The 21,883-nt window shown below is 36.4% G+C and overlaps 1 protein-coding gene across 4 annotated transcripts in view; it reads left to right on the plus strand.

Annotated features, from left to right (window-relative positions):
• LOC139792096 (serine-protein kinase ATM-like) overlaps window positions 1–21,883 on the plus strand; it is a 71,134-nt gene that overhangs the window by 41,367 nt on the left and 7,884 nt on the right. For 3 of the 4 annotated variants that reach the window (XR_011724145.1, XM_071734921.1, XM_071734937.1), the window contains 20 exons: window positions 559–646; window positions 992–1,147; window positions 2,051–2,159; window positions 3,217–3,305; window positions 3,398–3,500; window positions 4,549–4,697; window positions 5,616–5,720; window positions 6,224–6,343; window positions 7,397–7,631; window positions 9,524–9,691; window positions 11,484–11,603; window positions 12,797–13,014; window positions 13,695–13,902; window positions 14,787–14,900; window positions 15,286–15,444; window positions 16,585–16,723; window positions 17,107–17,189; window positions 18,418–18,558; window positions 19,503–19,619; window positions 21,302–21,451. Coding sequence is in view for 3 of the 4 variants with exons in the window: in XM_071734921.1 (XP_071591022.1) it covers window positions 559–646; window positions 992–1,147; window positions 2,051–2,159; window positions 3,217–3,305; window positions 3,398–3,500; window positions 4,549–4,697; window positions 5,616–5,720; window positions 6,224–6,343; window positions 7,397–7,631; window positions 9,524–9,691; window positions 11,484–11,603; window positions 12,797–13,014; window positions 13,695–13,902; window positions 14,787–14,900; window positions 15,286–15,444; window positions 16,585–16,723; window positions 17,107–17,189; window positions 18,418–18,558; window positions 19,503–19,619; window positions 21,302–21,451 (2,771 nt within the window). In the remaining variant the exon portion in view is untranslated. The remainder of the gene's footprint in view (window positions 1–558; window positions 647–991; window positions 1,148–2,050; window positions 2,160–3,216; window positions 3,306–3,397; window positions 3,501–4,548; window positions 4,698–5,615; window positions 5,721–6,223; window positions 6,344–7,396; window positions 7,632–9,523; window positions 9,692–11,483; window positions 11,604–12,796; window positions 13,015–13,694; window positions 13,903–14,786; window positions 14,901–15,285; window positions 15,445–16,584; window positions 16,724–17,106; window positions 17,190–18,417; window positions 18,559–19,502; window positions 19,620–21,301; window positions 21,452–21,883) is intronic. The other variant, XM_071734930.1, reaches the window with a different exon arrangement.

Consider the following 21,883-nt stretch of genomic DNA (forward strand, 5'->3'; position numbering starts at 1 on the left):
TAGAAATTAAAAATATCCAGAAAAATGAAAAAAATACTAACCCAATGACCAGAACACAGCCTATAGCCATCTGATCAATTTTTTTTTTTTTTACTCTAGAAGCAAGGCATGGAAAAAGAAATTCTTTAAAAGTATGTGTCTGTTTGTGAGAGATAGTGTTTTTTCTATAAGCATATGCATTCTGTAAAATCTACAATAAGCTACCTACTAAGTATTTCTGTGGCTTTGGAATAACCTTATGTGTCTTAAGGTAAAAGGAAGATGTCTGTTAATGGAGCAATGATGTTGGATCGTCTCTGAATTCTGTAAAAAAAAATAGAATCCACAAATTATTAATGAAAAGAGATTTTGATAAATCATTGTATAAACTCTGATGTCACTAACCTCATATAAAAAGGGGAAATTAATTTTGTGAAAAACTATTAGTTTAATTTTGGAAATGCCAACCAAGGAGGCTTTGTATTGTTTTCTAAAGTACAAAATAGACCTCTTTATTTTGTAAATGGATATATTGTGACAATGTTCACTGTATTCTTTTTTTTGAAATAAACATCTCAGACCAAGAAACCCATAATTTTCGAAGTTTGGATAAAGTATCTCGACGAGCCATGCTTGCTGTTGTTGACTACTTAAGAAGACAAAAAAGGTGAATTCTATTATATAGCTTTCCAAAATGTTGCTTTAATGTAATTATGACTGTTCTAAGGCTGATGTTCTAGATTAAGGAAGATGTGGTAGAGAACATGTCAGTTAAAAGAACAAAGAGTAGTGACCTTGCATTTGTTATGAAATTATAAGGCTAGCCTTAAGGGGTTTAATAATGCTGAAGGAGTTATACAAACTTTTTTTGTCTGGTAAATTTCTCGTGGTGTGATTTGGGGTTAAAGTAAGTTAAAATTAGCCTTTGGAAGATTTTATAATTAGATTGGATTTATTTTGTTTGATGTTAGAGAGGTTTGTTACAGTCACATTAAAGTCTATGTTTAATCAGATCTGTTTCAGGTACAGTTTTTGATGACAGCTTCTGGCTAGATCTGAATTATCTTGAGGTTGCTATTGGGGCACAGTCTTGTGCTGCTCACTTCACAGCCTTGCTCTATGCAGAAATCTACGCAGACAAGATAAATAAAGACAAACAACAAGAAAGGTAAAAGGCTTAAGGAATGTTCTTTCTGGTAAAATGGATCGTGTTTTTGTATCCTGCTTGTGTTTTGTTATGTGAAAAGTCAAGAAAACTAAAAAAAATCCTTAGGTATGTGCATTTCCACCAGTTCTTGATTTTTGTCTCAAACTTGCTAGTTTGCTAGCTGTGACACATTTAACACAGTGTCACTTTGACTTCTAACCAGGAAGTTTTTTTAGTAGTGTATGTTCTGGAAAAACTTCACTAAAGCTAATGCTTCTAAATAATAAAACGTATTGAATCCCACTTTTTCAGTTGAACACTTTGCAGATAATTAATTAATTAATTAATTAATTCTAATTAATAACATGCTAGTGGTTAAAATACAGCCAGAAGTGAATCAAGGGGAGAAAGAAATCACAGAACGATGACCAGAATTGTGTAAGCAGAGCTGAATTATCCTTCTACAAGTTTTTTCTATAATGAACAATTATTTTTTGATTAGGACAGTTAGCAAGATCATTTAATAACTTCATTTTGTCAATAAATAGCTCTATGTGAATATGTAACGAAAGTATGGCTGTAAGCATATATATTATGTACTTGCTTTTATTCTTTCCTGGAAGAGAGCATTCTTTCTTCAGGCATTCACAAAAGCAATTTGATTTAATAAAAGATTAGACATTACAAGGTGGGGTTTTTTTCTCTGAAAAACCACCTTTATATCAAAATCTCTTGATGTTGATATTCTTAGTTCAGTCACTTTGTCATTCTGGTATAGAGCCGTTTTGAATAACCTGAGGGTATGACTGGCCTGGACTTGAATTTTGTGTTGGTGGCCCATACTTCTTCACTGTTCTTTCAGAATTTCTTTAGTTCTTTGTATGAAATGTCATTTAACTTTACCACTTGAAACATTTCTTATAGGTCATCTTTTAAAGCAGCTAAGAGTTTGACATTTGAAGAAGAAAGTCAAAGAACAACTATTACTATTTTGGATGAAAAAAGTAAAGAAGAAACTGGCATAAGCCTACAGGTACATACATGCCTGTGCTTCATAGTCTGAAAGCAAACCTTCTCATATAGCTACAGTTAAGAGGAGGTTTCATCTGAGCTGAAGCCAGATATGATTGGATTTGAAAAACTGTGTTTGAAAGTTCTCCTCATGCTCTAATTCTAACTCGGTGGACTTGGTGGACAAGTTAAGTTGAGCATTTGTTCACTTGAAATACTAACTGGTAAATTTTAAATCACAGAAAAGCAGACTTTGTTCCCCAAAAGAGCTGACCTCAAGGTGGTAATCAGCCACGTATTTTTCATTTTGTTTTGTCAGAGAGATACATTAATTACAAATCAGCAAGTGGTGCAGCAAATTGTAATAAACGAAATCTTAACTAGTATTACCTCCTACATGTTTATTTGATACATAAAATCTGATGCAATTGCCTTGTCTAAATGACTTTTTTCAGTAGTTCATTGTTCCAGAACTGTGCTTGCATGTATTTCAAATGCATTGCTCAGCTGGCATGTGTGATGCTCAGTCAGTACTACTGCCTTTTCAACTAGTGGCACTTTTCAACTAGTACCACCTAAGGCCCTGTGCTAGTTATTTTAGTAGTGAAACTAGGTAGTCCTGAAGAGGTAGACTACAAAACTTTTTTTCCTGTGATAGTAGCAAGCTCAGATACTGTGTGAAAGCAGTTTAAGGTTAAAGCCTAGAACATAGGAAGTTCTACCTCAACATGAGGAGAAACTTCTTCACTGTGGGGGTGACAGAGCACTTTCACAGGCTAACCAGAGAAGTTGTGGAGTCTTCTCTGGAGACTTTCAAAACCCACCTGGATGCATTCCTGTGTGGCCTGCCCTAGGTTATCCTGCTTTGGCAGGGGGCATGGACTAGATGCTCTCTAGAGGTCCCATCCAACCCCTTTCCCCCAACATTCTATAATTCTATAATAAAGGAAAATTAAGCAATGATAACAGAATGTTACATGGAAGGAGTTGTATTAATAAATTTACATGGTATGTATAAAATTCACTTGAACTGGTTCTATAGGAGGCAGTAATTCTTCATTTTATGGTGCATGTTCTAGGACCTTCTCATGGACATATATAGAAGCATTGGAGAACCTGACAGTCTCTATGGCTGTGGTGGAGGAAGAATGTTACAGCCATTAGCAAGGTATACTTTATTAAAAGTCTTATTTTAAGTCATTGCTTTCAGTTATTAATAGGGAACTTAAATAGAAAACTTCTCATTCCAACTTACAACAGGATAAGAACATATGAGCATGAAGCAGTATGGGAGAAAGCCCTAGTAACCTATGACCTTGAAGCAAGCCTCTCTCCATCTACTCGCCAGGCAGGAATAATAGAGGTAATTTTATTTCATAAGAGGAAAAGAATGTAGGAATTTATATCCATTGTATTGAGAATCATTTGTAGAAAATGCAAAATTGTTTTAGGACTAAGAGATCCCTTGGGCATCAAGTACAGCCCGATGTCATAGGCATCCAAACTGTATAATATAAGACAACTTAGTACTTGTCCTTAAAACATTAAGGTTTCTAGTCCTCTTGTCACTTACCCATCAGCCCTAAGTTGGGTAATGAATTTTATAAAGTATTTCAAAATATTTTAAAATATATTAAACATTAAATTATATGTTTAAATCTATAAATATGTAAAATTCTAAATATGCAATATATAAACAAAATATATTAAGTATATGCAAATAAAATATATATTAAAATATATTTAATTTTCTGCAGAATTTGTCTGGCTTCTTAAGTGACAGGATATAAAAAGTAAGGTAATTGGTTATTTTTGCCATCACATTCTTTAAACATCTCCATTATGGCAACTATCTTGCTGAAACCATTGTATTTCTAATTAAAAAAAATAAATGGAATTGATGTTGTCTTATTTTGATCCCTTAAAAATATGTTGCTTTTCTCCTTCATAATGGCAGCACACATAAGCTGAATCAGTGGTCACAATTATAAAGGCATTATGGTCTTCAAACAGGTAGCAGTTTAGACGTTGTATGAAACTTTTCAAATCCCCATCAGGAATACATTAAGAAGGAAAACCACTTTTGGCTCACCACCCAGGAATGATGGAATGAAGCAGTGTGAGCAAGTAGTTCATTTAAAACACAACATGGAAATTTATTTCAAAGAATGCCAGCCACAGTAGTAATTAAGCTGGTTTTGTGGAGTTGCAGTTGTCAGTAGTGTGATTGGTAGTCTTATTAAAACGTTTTCAGCTTTTATAGTTTGGATTTTAGAAATACTGAATGATTCTGCCTTGCCTGCAAAGGCTTTTTTTTTTTTTTTTTCCAAAGGTAAAGCAAAACCTTTTAAGAAAACAGTTCGGTTTATTTAAGGACAAAAAACAACTTTTGGTAATTTTCTTAATTCCAGGCCTTGCAGAATTTTGGGCTTTGCCACACTCTTTCCACGTACTTAAAAGGACTGGAACATGAAAACACTGAGTGGTCTGCAGAACTACAGGAAATACGCTTCCAGGCAGCGTGGAGGAATATGCAATGGGGCCACATCTCTTCTGTCAAGTAAACTGACTTCTTTGCTAGTTCTTTTAGGTGAAAGGCAGTGCTTTCAGTTCCAAGCAAAAAAGGTCACCTCATTTGTCTTAGTTGAATTGAAAATTGGTCTTTTTCAATTAGACCTGTCTGTTTTGTAAGCACATCACTTTTTTATTTTCCTGGGAAATTGTACACAGTTGATTCTTGATTTTTGATTGCTTACATTATAAACTGAAATTTTCCTTTTTTTTTGTCTCAGATAGTAGATGTGTCTTAAGTATGTATGAGGGATAGATAGTTGTTGACATTTAATTTATAAGCAAAGGGGGAAAATACTGCTTGGTAAGCCACAAGAAGTTCTCAAGACCTGAGTAAGCTCACACCAGTATTAACTCGTGGCTGTTCCCTCCTAAGCAGTAATCTCCTCCCTTGAGTAACGTGGGATGCCTGGTATTGTTTGCTTCATGTGACTGGCCAGGATATAATGGGAACTCTGTTCCTTTCTAATACAGCTACATCATTGCACAATTTAGGAGGAATATGGAACAGATTTTCCTTTTCAAAAATATTTCTCAAGTTAAATGTGAAAAATGGATTCTGAGCTGAAGTTGTATGCATACAGCAATGTATCTCTTTCAGCATAATACTATGAGAAATTTCTATTGTGCAGTCAGTTTTGTGTCATGTTTTTGATGCAAACGTGAACATACTCCCTATATTTTAAGCATTTTGAAAGCTACTGTTTTTGATGTTTTAGAAGAATAACTTGAATTTATAGAATGCTAAATTAAGATTTAGAAGCTTGCATTATTTTTCATCATGCAAAACAAGAATCCATCCAACTTCAGAAAATACACTACTAAAAATATTTGTAATAAAGATAAAATTGACTTATTTGTAGAGAAATGTAATTTTCTTTTTGTTGTTTTTTGTTTTACTTTTAAGAGATGAGACAGGGAGACCAGGGTACCATGAATCATTGTATGATGCTCTTCAGTCTTTGCGGGATAAGGAATTCTCTGCTTTCTATGACAGTCTTAAAGATGCCAGGTACCAGCATGGAAATAGTTTACTGTTAGAGAGAGAAGTGGAGAGAGTGTGTGTGTGTTGTCACAGGTCACTGTGCTGGGGTCTTATGGGCTTGAGTAAAGACTCATATATAGAATAAAACTAATGCTTTTGGACTGCAACTTCATCTCTGAGTTTTAAACTTAAATTTGGGGTTTTTGTGCAGATACAATTTGTGTTGAAGATATATTTCCTGTAGTACACATTCCTTATTTTGCAGTCCTCTTATATGGATTTGAATGCTGACTTGTCTTCTTTAGCTAAGCTGTCACATAAGCTTTGGAGTTAATACTTGCCTACTGTGTTTTCAGTTATTGAAAAATTTAATTTTTTTAAAGATTGTAATGGTAATACAAAATAACTTCTAACCTAATAGTTTTGCTGTTTAAATTCTCTTCACTGTATGGAAATTGTATTATGGATATTTGGAATTACTTGTGGCTATTAAAAAAAAATAATTTACTGTCTCTCTGTTGAATCCACAGAGCAAATGAAGTAGAAGAGCTGTGCAAAGGCAGTCTTGAGTCTGTTTATTCATTATATCCAACTCTTTGCAGACTGCAGCTAATTGGAGAGCTGGAAAATATAGGTCTGCTGTTCTCCAGGTACTTTTTAAGCCTTGTTTCATATTCCTTTCTCATTTGACACAGTTTTTGGAGGTCAAGTCTAGCACAGAAGTAAAATAACAGAATTTATTCATGAACATCTCAAACTTCATCTTAAAAGTTACATGGATTATAGTTGTGCTCTGTGAAGACAAATCTAGGTTGTGTTTATTTCCAGACTGCATTTATTCATGGTGTTGTTTTAGTTACTTGGTATGCCAGCATTACATTTTAAAGAAGTGATTTCTTTCCTTTGTTTCGAGTTCCATGGAATACTCCAAGGTAGCAGTCCTATCTTCTAGTCTTTGCTTTACCAAAATAAATGAGTCATCATCTTATAGTTTCCTTTCTAAAATTTCCATTTCCATTTTCCATTTCCATACTCGTAGATCTTTTCAAAGTTGTTTCAGTTTCAATCACTTTCTTCATGGACCCCTGTTACCATCAATATTCTACCTGACTGCTTAATACTGCTTTTTAATCATAGAAAGGTATTTATGCCTGATTTTTTTAACACTAATTTTTTTTCTTCTATAGTTGTATTAGTTTGGTAGCTTATAGTCATCCTATGGTCATTTAGCATCTCCAGGACCTCATTGAACCATTGCTATTTGCAGGTAATGAGATACCTAAGAAAATAATACATGTATTGACAACCTACACAGATTCAGTGTCACAGTTGGGAACTTAGCCTTATATTAATCCATGTACAACCTATGTTATAAGATAAAAATCTTGGTTTCTAATTCTTTAAGTAGCTCTGTGTTTGAATGTGATTCCCTTTGCTGATGGACATCATCATAAGTTTTTGATGCTTACTGAAGGATGCCTATAATGGAGTTGTTCAACTTCCAAATGTTAATCTCTTGATCTTCATGTTTGTTAGAACTGGAAGCCTGCTGGTTTATTCTCCATCTTAATCACAGTAGGGTTTTATGGACTGTTTCTTATTTTGAACTGTAGTTTGTGAACGACCTCAGTAGTTTACCTTGCATTTCACTGAATTTAGCCAGAATTAATAACAGGTCTTTTCTCTTCTGGTAACAATTGCAGATCTGTTACTACTCAACAACTGAATGATATTTATTTGAAATGGCAGAAACAGTCCCAGCTTCTCAAAGACAGTGACTTCCGTTTCCAGGAACCTGTCATGGCTCTGCGCACTGTAATTTTGGAAATCTTGCTTGAAAAAGAGAATGAAAATACCAAACGAGAATGCATCAAGGACATCCTGACCAAACATCTAGTGGAGCTCTCTAAATTGGCAAGAACTGCTAAAAACACACAGGTAAGAAATTCCTGGGAAGATCGGTGTGTTTAGTTAGATCAGGATGTTTAATTTTTTAATTTCTAGAGGAACTTAATTTTTTAACAATACTGAAGATTAACTCTATTTGTAAAGTTTATTGAATTAATCAATTAGTTGGAGACAAACTATGTAGAATTGTATTTATGGGCATGGTTTCTGAATTTTATTCATTGTCTGTAAGCAAATTTTTGAGTTAGATAAAATAAAAATGAGGTTTTTGGTGAAGAATGCTCTCATAGCTCTATTAGTTTATATTGATGCAGTTTTATGTATCCAGCTTTCACTGGCATCATGCAGTTGTAGTGTTGCAGAGTAAAGCTGTAGAAAGAGCTCCATTGGATCTCTATATTTAGTGTTGGCTTCAAAGTTTTATACTCTCAAAGAATGTCTGAACCGTGGCAAATATCTCTCTGTGAATAACTTAAAAGGATTTGCACTCTCAGTGGTTTCTGCAGCTGGTAGGGCATTTAATGTCCAGAGTCAGCCTTGGCTTGTTCTGCATAGTGCATCCAGAGTAGTAACTCAACAAGCAGAGCAACAGTATTCTTCAAGAACCACTGCAGAAGATAGTTCTAGTTCCAGCTAAATATATAACCTGGGAAGTTGTGTAACACTTCAAATATGTGAAATTATATTAAACTTGAATTTCAGGAAGGTTCTAAGTTGTTTCATGAATAATGATGAAATCAGTAGAACAGCTGGTTATGATTTCATAATTTGCAGACCTGGTGTCTCCAGAACTGTTTGGGAATGTTAGATGATCTTGAAGGCCCCAGTCTGAACCATTCTGTGATTCTGTGATTACTTCTTCAGAATTTTTTTATCTCATGACTGTCCAGCCACTAACACTGTAGTGATGAGTGTCCTGTAAGGGCCTCAACAAAAGTTGTTTTGTTTTGGTTTTCTTCACTTTGATTTTTTTGTTACGGAAGACTGGGAGGATTTGGGGAGGATTAGAAGGTTCTGAAAGATTGAGCAAGTGTATTCCTGAAAACACTATCATTCCAGCCTCTTCACTGTTGTGGGTGACATGCAACCATACTTCTGGGCTTTATCAGTCTTTGAACCCATGGCCTGATAACCCTTTCCTTTTGGCACAGTAGTAGTTGGCAACACGAAATGTCTGGTGGGGGCAATTTTTTGAGGAAGACTCTTTGCAGCTCACTGCTCTTTGGTGCCACTTCCACCCATCAGGAGAAGGAATGGAGTGCCATCCAGCATCATCACTGTGATCACTAATTGAAGTACACCAACTTGTATTGTCACTTACAGGCATTCTGATATTTTGATTATCTTGTTTATTTAAAAGTTTGCTTGGTTTGGTTACTGGTTGAACAACATGTGAAATATACTTTAGGCTCAATCTTTGACATTGTTGAAAAAACAGTCTACTCTTAGTACTATCATAGTGATACTAGATTATTAAGTAGTGAGGATGCTACTTCACCAGTGATAGGATTAAAAAAGCAGGCATACAACAGAATTAGTGCCTGGTGGTGCTGTTTTTGTTATTATTTTTCTGTGGTCTCCCTGGATGTAATAATAATCACTGGGGTAGAATTATAAATCCATTATTTCATCAGGTACTGATTGGAGAATTTCTATACTTTATGCATTTGAGTATTTAAAATGTTAAACACTGATACTTTATTTTGGGGTTTAATCAATTCTGTTCTGTTGAAAATCAGGGTTTTCTGCAAGTATATAGGAAAGTAACTTCATCATTTTGTGGAAATAAATTCTTACAGTTGCACAGACAAAATAGGCTGCACAAGTAGAACATACAAGAAAAGAATGTAAAAACAAAACTTGCTGTGAGATACATGTATTTGACTTAAAAAGTTGTTTATAATTTTTTTTTTCAATTTCAGCTCCCAGAAAGAGCTATGTTTCAGATCAAACAATACAATCCAGTGGGACGTGGAGTTTCTGAATGGCAACTTGAAGAAGCTCAGGTTTTCTGGGCTAAAAAGGAAAAGAGTCTTGCACTGAGTATTCTAAAAAGTATGATAAAAAAATTAGATGCAGATTGGTTTCAGGTACGTGTTCATAATGTATAAACTTACCAAACCAAAATTATTTAAAAGCCTATTCCACTTTCTGTTTTCCACTTTCAAGTTTTCCCTTGGAAGAAAATTAGGGAGCTGTCTGCAGTATTACTAAATCTGTTTTGTACTCTCAGAATTTCTGGAAGCAAAAAAAATATGTATTAAGAAATCTTATTTAGAGGTTTCGATGTAAGTGTGGCAATTGTTAGAATTACCTATCCATTATTTTACCTCCAGTTCCAGCACTGTGAAATACATAGATTTTTTTTAAATCAAAGATGATTTCCCTTGATAAAAAATTACTTCTTTTTAACAAAATGGTTACACAGTTGTGTCATCTTGTTTTCTGGCAATAGTTAAATAAAGTAATAGCCAAGCAGGATTATTTAGGCATAGAATCACAGAATAATTTAGGTTGGAAAAGACCTTTAATATCATCAAGTCCAACCTTTAGCCTAGCACTGCCATGTCCCTAAGAACCACATCTATACATCTTTAAATAACTCCAGGGATGGTGACTCAACCAGCACTTGGCAACCCTTTTGGTAAAGAAATTTTTTCCTTATATCAAAGCTAAAGTTTGATAAGTGTAAGTTGAGGGCATTTCTTCTTGTCCTGGCCCTTGTTCTTTGGTAGAAGAAACTGACCCCCACCTTGCTACAACCTCCTTTCCATAGAGTGGTAGGGTCTCCCCTCAGCCTCATTTCCTCCAGGCTGAACAACCCCAGTTCCCTCAGATGCTCCTCATGAGAGCTGTGCTTCAGACCTTCACCAGGTTTGTTGCTTTTCTTTGGACACATTCCAGCACTGCAGTGTCCTTCTTGTAATGGAGGGCTCAAAACTGAGCACAGGATTTAAGGTGTGATCTCAGCAGTGCAGAGTACAGGGGTACACGGCCTCCCACAGTCACACACCACTTCTGGTACATAGTGTATTGAGAACTGTGATAGTGTACGTGTTTTTGTTAGAATAATTGTATCTCTGGTCCTTATTGTGTGAAGAAAAAAAAAAAAAAAGACTAATACAGGGAGACACTAGTAATAATAATATATTTTATACTAAGGAAGCATACCAGTGTTACAGACATCTCCCTGATGAGTGAATGGAGTTGATGAGATCCTCAGAAAGTCTGCTCATTCTCTCACCTTCCAGTGTTATGTTTACCCTGTACACATAAGGAGGTTTTGTGTTTTCACAGCCTATGATATCCATCACTATTTCACAGTCAGCATTTCCATCTTGATCAGGTGGTCTTTGATATGTACTCTATATTAAAAGTATTTGAGAAAATTGCCCTATTGTACGGTTAAAGCTGAGCTTCCTATCTGGAGGCAAGTTCAGACTTTTAAGGAAGTTTCCATGTACAAGGTCTGTCTGAAAAAGTTGATCACACTGCAGTTTTTTAATGTTTCCTGTGGAGTGTACTGTGGCACTTCAGACTAAATGAGGATATAAGGAAATAAAATTCTTGAAACATGCTGTGAATTTATTTAATTTTTGTTACATTTTGTCATTGTTTTATCAGTTTTTCAGTGTTCAAACTATCATGTATTTAAAAACCTGTGCTTTCCTTTGGTCTAACATAGAATGTGGTTTAAGGTGGTTGACTGCTGTAGATATGAATGGTAAATGGCTCTGTAGCAACATTATGAGTAAGAGGCCCAAGTGACTGAATTATATTTAGGGCTTAAAAACTTTACAAATTGCCTACCTCATCATGTAAAAAATGTTTTTATTTGATTTGTCTTTTTTCTTTGTTTTCCCAAAACTTGCTTTCTCAAAGGTTGAAAATGATCCTCATCTGAAACTGATGTATACAGAGTGTCTGAGGCTTTGTGGAACCTGGTTAGCAGAAACATGCTTGGAAAACCCTACAGTCATCATGCAGAAATACTTAGAAAAGGTACATCCAGTCTTTGAGATGATGCTGTGCTAAAATACCACATTAAAATGTCTAATTTTTTAACTCCTCCTTTATTTTTCTGGATTGAAGATCCAGGGTATCTTTTTAAAATGTTAGTGTCACATAGTATTGTATAGCGCTGTCTCATAAAATATTAAGAATGTGGCTTTATAGAATTCACAGTAAAATTTTTGTCTAATACTGGTTTTGTAATACTAGTGATGATTACAACTCCTAGCCTGGTTTCCCTTTCCTGTTCCACTCCAATCCCATCCTCTTATTCTCAGGACAGGTAATTCACTTGTGTTTTCAGTATGGGCATTGTATTTTTAACATTCTCTTTCCAGGTGCTGGGGAGTCTTCCAGTGTTTCAAAGTACTGTAATTTTTCTTTAAACTCTTAATTAGTAGAAACATTTTTATTAATGTTTGTCTGTTCTGCATTTCTGTATTTCATGCTAATTTGTGGAACTCTGTATAGTTCCCTTTCTTTGTTACTCTACATGCTTTATCCACTCTGATTTGAATAATTGACTTTCACATAAAATTTCCTTTTCTTTTTGGCACTTATTGGGCTGTCTTCTAGTTTTGTCCTCACCACCTTATGATACAAGGTTTTAAAACTATTGTAGAACTTCAGGCCTACTCTAAAAAACAGAGACCTGTAGGAGACTTTTGTATGGTTGTTAAAGCTGTGTCATACAGGATAATTTCTTCAACCATTTTCACTGAAATGCTTCCTCGAAGATTAAACTCACTCAGGAGAAAAATGCTCAGCGTGGCAGGTTGTATTCTGTATGTGTATATATTCTCTCCTGTGAGGGTGGTGAGACAGTGGCCACGTTGACCAAGGAAGTTGTGGCTGCCCCTTCCCTGCACGTGTTCAAGGTCAGGCTGAACCTGAAGGTGGGAGGTGTCCCTGCCCATGCAGGGGGGTTGGAACTGGGTGACCTTTCAGCTCCCTTCCAACCCTAAGCCAGTCTATGATTCCATGGTATTCCATCATAGGCAACATTAAATAACATGTTCAAGCATGTGACCCTGCTTGAGCAGGGGGCTTGGACAAGATAACCTCCAGAGGTCTCTTACAACCTCAACCATTCTGTTTTTCTCTGAGAACTGAGTTTAATCAAATACTATGCAGTGCTATCAATCTGATTATCAGTCGTAGCATTATTGTAACTTCCTTTTCAGGCTGTGGAAATTGCTGCAAGCCACAGTGGAGACAGCAGTGATGAGCTGAAGAAGGGAAAGATGAAGGCTTTCCTCTCACTGGCTCGTTTCTCAGATAATCAGTACCAGCGAATTGAGAATTACATGAAATCCTCAGAGTTTGAAAACAAGCAGGCACTACTGAAGAAGGCCAAGGAGGAGGTCGGCCTCATAAGGGAGTGTAGAGTTCAGACAAATAGGTGAGCATTCACGCTGAGGGGTGGTTACTATGGAATTATCAAAGGCTCCATCTTTCCTATATGTCTGGTATAGCAAGGGTCACATTTCTACAGCTGAATTTTTCCTTCTGTACAAAACAGTGGCAAAATCTGTGTTGCTTGTTGCAAATAGGTTCTGAGCCATTCCTGAGCATGGGCTATGAGAGTGCCAGATAGCAGGGGCCAAAACTAAGCCAAGGACTGTAAAACAGTTGAACATGATGGATGATTATGGGCCAGAATTCACATTTATTCTGTTTGGTTTATTTGACAGAAAAAATTACAGACCAAAAATACTGAGTTTGAAATTTTTGTCCAATGACACATTTGGTGAAAGAGTAGGATTCATAATATAGAGCTTTTAAAGATTTAGTAACAGCAGTTACAGCGAGTGGGGAAAAAATGAACTTCAGCTGCTGGAATACAGTCTTAATACAAGTGATCTGTCTGATCATTAAAAAGGAAAAACACACTGAATATTTACTTAGCGTGGTGGGTCTGTGTGGACAGACACCAGGGAATAGCTCCCACAGTTTGGTTTTCCCTACCATTCCTAGACATACAGAACAAGTTAAAAATGTTTAATTACTATGTTAGAGAACTAGGGGCAGCCTTGCTGTAAGAGACAATTTATTGTTTAAAAATCATGTTTGTTCACATAGATACACAGTGAAGGTTCAGAGAGAACTGGAACTGGATGAATGTGCCATACGTGCCCTCACTGAGGATCGTAAACATTTCTTGTGTAAAGCAGTGGAGAACTACATCAGCTGCTTACTAAGTGGAGAAGAACATGATATGTGGATCTTCCGACTCTGTTCCCTGTGGCTTGAAAATTCTGGAGTTGACGGAGTCAATAAAATGATGAAGGTGTATGCTCTTGCCTTTCCTTATGCTTTGACATTAAATTACCCACCTATCCTGTCCTTCTGTTATTCTATATGAACTTGAGTGCTGTGCAGTATGTTTTCCTGGGTAGCTCTTTAACTTTTCCCAGAAAACTTGCTATTTTCAGTCATCATTACTCATCAGTTTTTAATCAGTGAGTGCTGTAATTCTCGATGCATTTTAATTTGGCAAGTCTCTATGATTAAGCATATCTTAGGATCATTCACTGTTGTCACCCTTCTTTATCTACCTTGGCTACTGCCCATCTTCATCTTATTCTAGTTTACATTATGCATACTTTTAGGTGAAAGGATATGTTTTTAGAGTGTCTGTATAACACAGTAGCCAAGAACCAGTAAATTTCTCATTCTCGGGCTTGTTCTATGAATTTTAGAATCATGGAGGTAATATGTTAGTTCTTACCTGAATAATTGTTTATAACAGAACTGTACAATTTAATTCTTTGCTCTGTGTTAAAATTAACTTTGTAAAATAGAAAGTTTTCCTTTCCTCATACTTTTAACACACAACTGTTTCTTGTCTTAAACTAAGGAAGTTTTTTTTTTCCATTGGGATTGTCTCTTTCCACAGATAATCTAGGAATTCTAAATCAATATATCTAAGCTCTGCTCTAACAGAGTAGATAATAGTAGTTTTCTTATGAAGGACTTGTAGCATTCAGGATACATGGGCCAAGATGATGTGATACTCACTGGTTTGACACTTGATCACACGGCAGTGATTACTCTCTATTTGAAAAAAATTATATATGCAAAAATTATAATTTCTAGCTCCTACCTGGTATTTTATGATAATTTTCTTTTGTGCTTGGTACAGCATTCTGACAGAAGTTTTTTCTACTACAGCAAAACGCAGAGAAGATCCCCTCATACAAGTTTTTGCCTCTGATGTACCAGCTGGCTGCTCGGATGGGAACCAAAATGATGGGTGGTTTAGGTTTTCATGAAGTTCTGAATAATGTAATTTATGCTTCTCATATTTAAAGCAATGTTGATTGGCTTAGTAGTGCATTCTGCTAAACAATATGTATATTACTTTGTGCAGTTAGAGTTAAATGAGTTATGTATTAAAAATGAGTGATGCAAAATTAATATTAGTGGGGGGAAGGAGGAAGAGGGCTGAGGGCTTTTTTCTTTGCTACCTGGTTTATTTTCTTGTTGTCTAAGAATAGTCTTATGCAGATGTAGGAATACCCTTCAAATGTATTTTCATTGTGGAAATACCATCCAAGTATTACTTTTTAAGTCTTATTAAGAACATTAGAAGTTCAAAAGAATTAATAAAGTTAAGTAAAATTTTTCTCTTTTACAGTTCTCAATAATAGGATTTTTTTTTTCTTCACAGCTAATGTCTAGAATTTCACTGGATCACCCACATCATACTTTGTTTATAATATTAGCTTTAGCAAATGCTAACAAAGATGAACTCCTCACAAAACCAGATGCAACAAGAAGAAACAAGTTGATTAAAAATGCACCAAAAGAAATCTCCCAGCTTGATGTGGTGACTACAGAAATTTATATTTTATTAATCATGTTCAGTCTTTTAATTAAAAAAAAAAAAAGTCAAAGGGTAGAGTCCTTAGTGGGTAGAGCCTTATAGTGTAGAGGTCATCAGCTGAGTTTTGTTAAGAAGTGTTGGAGGAAAAAAATACTTTTAATAATTAAGAAAACCCCTTTGTACATAAATTGGTAATTATTATTGAAAGAAGTAATTATGGGATTAAACAAAACATGGTTAACTTTTCCTGCAAGAAATAGTCACAATTATGGGAAATGTGATTAAAAAGTGATGTGTCCTTGATGTGTGATTCTGCAAAAGGCATTTTAGATGCAACAAAAGCTTGAGAGGGTTTATTCTTAAAAGTATATATTGTATTGAAGTTGGTTTTTTTTTGCTTTGAGTTGTAAGATCTGTTTTAAGTATTTAACCTTGTACAGTATAGCTTTTGTTCCTTTTTATGATCTTTGTATGGTAAAATCTATGGTGATGGATAATACTCAACTGTGGCTTCATATTAATGTTGTTATTGCTTAATTGTTGTTGGAACCTCCCTTTGGAGTCATCTCTTACCTAGATTAATGCCCCTTCTTTCCCCAGCACTCTAGGCCTGGCATCGTTGTTGGGAATTACCCTCTTACCCTCCTCACTGATACAAAATTTCACCACAATTTTATGTAGCCCTTTTTTGGGTACTTCTTTTGTGGTCCCTAAGGAGTAGGTTTATGCTGGACTCAACTACATCTCTCAGAGTTAGGCACAGAAAGGATGTGTGGTCAGAGTTTTTCCCTTTTGCATGCAAGCTTTTTCTTCAGCTGGGAGGAAATAACAGAAGCAGGGCATCCAAAAATGCCCATCCTTATTTCCAAAGAATTTTTGCAGGTTTTATGCACTTTGCCTGGATTGGTTTCCTTCCTTTCCACTCCCAATAACATTTTACTTTATTCAAGTATCTCAGATGAGACAACAAAAAACCTTTCTTCGTGTTATTTCTGTTCCTATCACAAAAAGGGCTGTCCCTTATTGCAATTTTACATTTTTGTAGGGTGTATCTGTTATTTGACTGCATGTTATGATGCATTTTTAATCTTCTAGGGTGTAGTTTGCAAAATCTGATATTTGTATTCTGTTGGGCACTTCTAGGACAGAATGGAAGCTGCTAGCAATATAATCAATATTGTAAGAAAAAGGAGAGCTCGTATGGTTAAGGACATTGAAGCACTTTGTGATGCTTACATTGCATTAGCAAATGTAGATGCTACTCCATGGAAATCTCAAAGAAGTAAGTATTGGGAAAATTATTCTGGTTTTTAATAGTTAGATTTAATTTTCTTGGATTAAAACATTTGTTTCTAAATATTGATATTTAGTTAAAGCTAGAGATAATCTGTTCTAGCACTGTGTCCTTTTTTTTATAAATGGGGAATTTAGTCTAGGTTACAAGCTGTAATTACTCACACTGTAAGGTTCAGGCTTCTGGAGTATGAAACTCCAGAAAGCCTGAGTTGTCCTGTGGGCATCTCCATCTGCTTGACAGAAGAATGCACTGAGGTTTTGTGTTCCAGATGCACTTTAAGCTGGTTGGTTTGGTTTGGTTTGGTTTGGTGAGCTTTGATGCATGTTTATAGTTCTGAATTTAAAAACATTATTTCCTTTTGATTACAGAAGCAATAAATATTCCAGCTGACCAGCCAATTATTAAACTGAAGAACTTGGAGGATGTTATTGTTCCTACGATGGAAATTAAGGTGACCAAAGTTGAAATAAATACACACTATAATACTAAGTTGTAGCATCAACTTGAGATTTTTATAATGGCAGTCAGGGCATGTATCTCTTCATCAAATTCCCATGTGCTTTACAGGTCATCCTACCAGGGATTGTTTCCTCTCAGGTGGAAGATGCATCCTGAGATGGTTTCTTTAGACTCCAGGAGACCTTGACCTCCAGTCTTACTTTTGCTGGATAGCATTTTATTGTGACTTACTGTGTGAGGATGACTTTGCACTGTTACCAGTGACAAGTCTTTTATTATCAAAAGGGGTTTTTGTCTGTGCTAGCTCAGAGTTTCAGGGAGGCACTCAGTGTCCAGAAGGGTGTGAGGATTAATACATATGCCCCTCCTGCTGACCTGAATGGCTGGCTTGTATGTTTTTACCACTCAGTAATGGTGAATTAGTGATTGATTGGGTGGGTGCATAAGCACTCAGCTGCCACATGCTCAATCTAGGAAACTTAACAGTTTCAGGAGTGTAGAGTTGCTTTTTGGGCCAGCTACCTAAAATTTAAACTTCCTTGTGTTGAAGTCTATAAAGCCAAATAAAATAAGCCAAGGGACTCTTTTATGCAGTTCCACTTCAGAGGCCAGAAATTGCTCCCCATGCTAAACAGCATCTATTTGTAGGGATTCTGTTGGCCCCAGGTGTGGCTCCTTTGTAGGATTTCATTGTCCTGTTCTTTGCCTTTCTTCTTCTCCAGTACAAACTATCTAAATAACTGGAAGTCTGTGCTGTAAATACCTGGAACACTGTTTCCTTACACCAGCTGAGCAGGGCTGCTTTGTGGCACGAGAATATGGAGGGTGGCTTAAAATGTAGATGGCAGCAGTTTTAGGGTTGCAGATTGGGTCCATTTGCAGCCTAATGTAAGCCAAATGCCCCTCAACTGTACATGAACATTTTCTTGGGAGAATGGTAGTTGGGACAGCCCAAATTTGTGTCACAGCTTGTGCAGTGGAAGTTGGCAGCACCACATCCCCTCTACCTGTGAGGTAAACAAGGAAGAGTCAGACTCACTCCTTTGCTCAGTTTATATTTGTAGCTATGAATAACCACGTATTCTCCTTGGAGTTGATGGAATTCTTGTGTTAATATTTAGCATATAGTCTGCTAACAAGGTTTGCAAACAGCTCCTTACCACTCCTGAGTGAAATGGAGATAATGTTTCTATTAATTTTAAACTAATTTATAATTTCAGGTGGATCCCACGGGACAATACGAAAATTTGGTGACAGTGAGGTCCTTTAAGCCAGAGTTTCGCTTAGCAGGAGGCCTGAATCTGCCTAAAATAATTGATTGTGTAGGATCAGATGGTAAAGAAAGGAGGCAGCTGGTTAAGGTAGGTTCTGTCAGTTGTAATGACATCTCAGAGACTTGGCATGTTGAAACTATTTTTAAATCTTGTTAGTTTCAATATGTAGCACTTCTTTACTATAAACAGACTTTGCACAGTTCAGTGTCAGCTTTCTCAGTTAAAAAATGCTTTAATAAAGGAAATTACGAAGTAGTAATAAGTAACATAATAATTATAGGATTATAAGTAATAATATTAAATATTTTTAAATTATTTTTCAACCATTCATGTAATAAACAATAGCCTACCTGGCAACCACTAGACCATATTTTCATGGTCATGTCTCAACTAGACCTGGAGTTTATAGCAAATAAAAGCCATCAACATTTTGTGTTAAATATCTTTTTTTTTCTTTCTTTACCATATTAAAAATAGTTAACAATTCAGAAGCAATCAAAAACATGCACAGAGAAACACAAATCTCTACAAAAAATTTTCTCTTTAAACTCAGTTGATTTGAGCCTGTGCCTTTGAATGTAAGCATTAAACACTGGCTGTTTTGCTACTAAGTACAGGGGAGCTTTGAGAGTTTTAAAGAAACATGAATCACTAGACCTGTCCAGTAGTCAGCACTGCAGTACCACCTGATGCTGCTTCAGCTCTGTGCTGGATTGCTAAACATGGTGAATGAAACATCTGTTTTTATAAAGGGTACCATAAGGCATGTAGTTGAAACGTTAATCAAATGACATTTGTCAAAAAGAAAAAAATGATGATTTAAGTTAATGGTGGTTCTGCTTAAGCAGCTGAACACTACTAGAAAAATAAATGCAGAGAATTAAACAATTGTAAGTTAGACTTTATTAGAATTGGTTATTATTATTAATGTAAGCTGTGTTATGTAGATTTTTTAAAATATTTTTTAAGTTGCTGAACAAGAAGGTGGTTGCTGAAGTGTTATTTAACTGCTTTTTCTGTTTATGCTGAAGGGGCGTGATGATCTGAGACAGGATGCTGTTATGCAACAGGTTTTCCAGATGTGCAATACATTGCTCCAGCAAAATACTGAAACAAGGAAGAGAAAATTAACTATCAGAAGATACAAGGTAACCCTGAACAGCTGCTGCAGCAGAGGAATAGATACTATTGATAAAGCACATTTCCCCATTCTCTTAAGCCAAAAAAATATAGTATGGCTAGGGCTGGAAGGGACCTTAAAGATCATCTTGTTCCAACCCCCTGCATGGACAGGGACACCTCCCACCAGACCAGGTTGCTCAAGGCCCCATCCAGCCTGGCCTTGAACACTTCCAGGGAGGGGGCAGCCACAACCTCCCTGGGCAACCTGTGCCAGTGTCTCACCACTCTCACAGGAAAGAATTTCTTCCTCATGTCTAACCTAAATCTCCCCTCTTCGAGTTTTAAACCATTTCCCCTTGTCCTCTCACTACACACCCATGTAAAAAGCCCTACCCCAGCTTTCTTGTAGATCCCCTTTCAGTTATGGGAAGGTTGCTATAAGGTCAATTCAGAGCCTCCTCTTCTCCAGGCTGAACAACTCCTTTAGCCTGTCTTCACCAGGGAGGTGCTCCAGCCTTCTGATCATTTTAGTGGCTCTTCTTTGGACACATCCCAGGAGCTCTGTGTCCTTCTTATGCTGGGGACTCCAGAACTGGACACAGTACTCCAGGTGGGGGTCCCACAGGAGCAGAGTAGAGGGGAACAATCACCTCCCTCAACCATCTGTCTGTGCTTCTTTTGATGCAGCCCAGGACCCAATTGGCTTTTTGGGCTGCAAGTGCACATTGATGTCTCATGTTAAGCTTCTGGTCCACCACCATCCCCAAATCCTCCTCAGGACTGTCTGTAATCCTTTCTGCTCCCAAACTGTACTGGTGCATGGGATTGCCTCGACCAGGTACAGAACGTTGCACTTGGCCTTGTTGAACTTGGTGCAGTTTGCACAAGTCCACCCCTTGAGTGATATATTCAGACAGTACTCTGAGTAAGTACTCTCTAAATAGAAGTTCTTATCTTTGACAAATGAGAAATGTGCATCCCAGAATCCCTAAAGGAACTTACCTGAATTGCTAGCATAGTTTCATGAATTCACAGACGGAGTTAAAGTCATATGGAATAATTTCAGTGAAGACTTAGGTTTTTATCTGTTTTAAAATGAATGAGAGCAGGGAAAGAGAGAATGGGGGTTGTGTTATGAGATAAACATTGTAAGAGAAGAACATTGGAGGAAACAGGCAGCAGCTATTTCTCTGAGGACAGGAGATCACTCATTCTGGCTAATTCTCTCTGCAGTTGAGGTAACCATTATAGCCAGTAATGAAGTGAGAAACTGTTCCCTAGGGAAGGAAACAGACCAAGGCAAGTCTGCAATGTTCATGCAGCTACTGTGTGTTTGGTCCAGATTTTACTTTTTATGTGCAATTTGCACAAGGCTTGTATTATCCTGTTCAAGCATAGCAAGCTGCTGGCAATCACAGGGGTGCTGAGGAAGCATGCAAATTGAGTACAGCCATGAAGTTATATTGAAGAACCTAGTGGAAGGGTCTCTGTGATAGAAAGTTGTACTAGAAAATTTTAGTTAGAAAAGCCTTAAATGTGTTTTATGTGTGTATACATGTGGTTTTAGAGCTTATGTTGTAGTCAGCTGTATGGTTTGGCCATTCTTCTTTTCAAACAAGCACAAATATGTGCCCATGGTCTGCAGCACATGTATTTCCAGCTGTGTGTGTATAAACCTCCCCATCCAGCAGTGGTTTTGTTTCTGCAGGTGGTTCCCCTTACTCAGAGAAGTGGTGTTCTTGAGTGGTGCTCAGGAACAACTCCCATTGGGGAGTTTCTTGTGAATGTTGAAGAGGGAGCTCACAAGAGATACAGGCCAAAAGATTACTCCAGTTACCAGTGTCAGAAAATAATGATGGTGAGTGAAAACAGTTAAATAACAATATCTGGCTTAGATTCTTTCACACAGAGGGCTGGGTTTATAAAAATATAGTATGTATATATACATATATATACTATATATATATGCTTTTAGTATATATTAATGAATATGACCCGTGGCATGGAATTAATAGTTCTTCAGACTAATATGAATGGGGCCTGAGAAGAGTTTTTACAAAATCAAAAATTGATAAATGAATGGCTACTGCAGGAGAAATTTGAGTACAGCTGAGTCTCTGAGAAGTCCGTGAAGTCTTTTCTGGAGTATAAATCTACTGACATTCCAAAGTGATCATTACAGAGACCAGAGTCAGTTTAAGGTTATCTTAAAAGTTTAATTTATATTTCTCATGTTTCTCATTGCATTGAAAACTCATTTTATTTTCATGAATACCCAAAATTCTGAATA

This window comes from Heliangelus exortis, chromosome 1 (genome assembly GCF_036169615.1).
Source record: "Heliangelus exortis chromosome 1, bHelExo1.hap1, whole genome shotgun sequence".
In the NCBI taxonomy this organism is placed as follows: Eukaryota; Metazoa; Chordata; class Aves; order Apodiformes; family Trochilidae; genus Heliangelus; species Heliangelus exortis.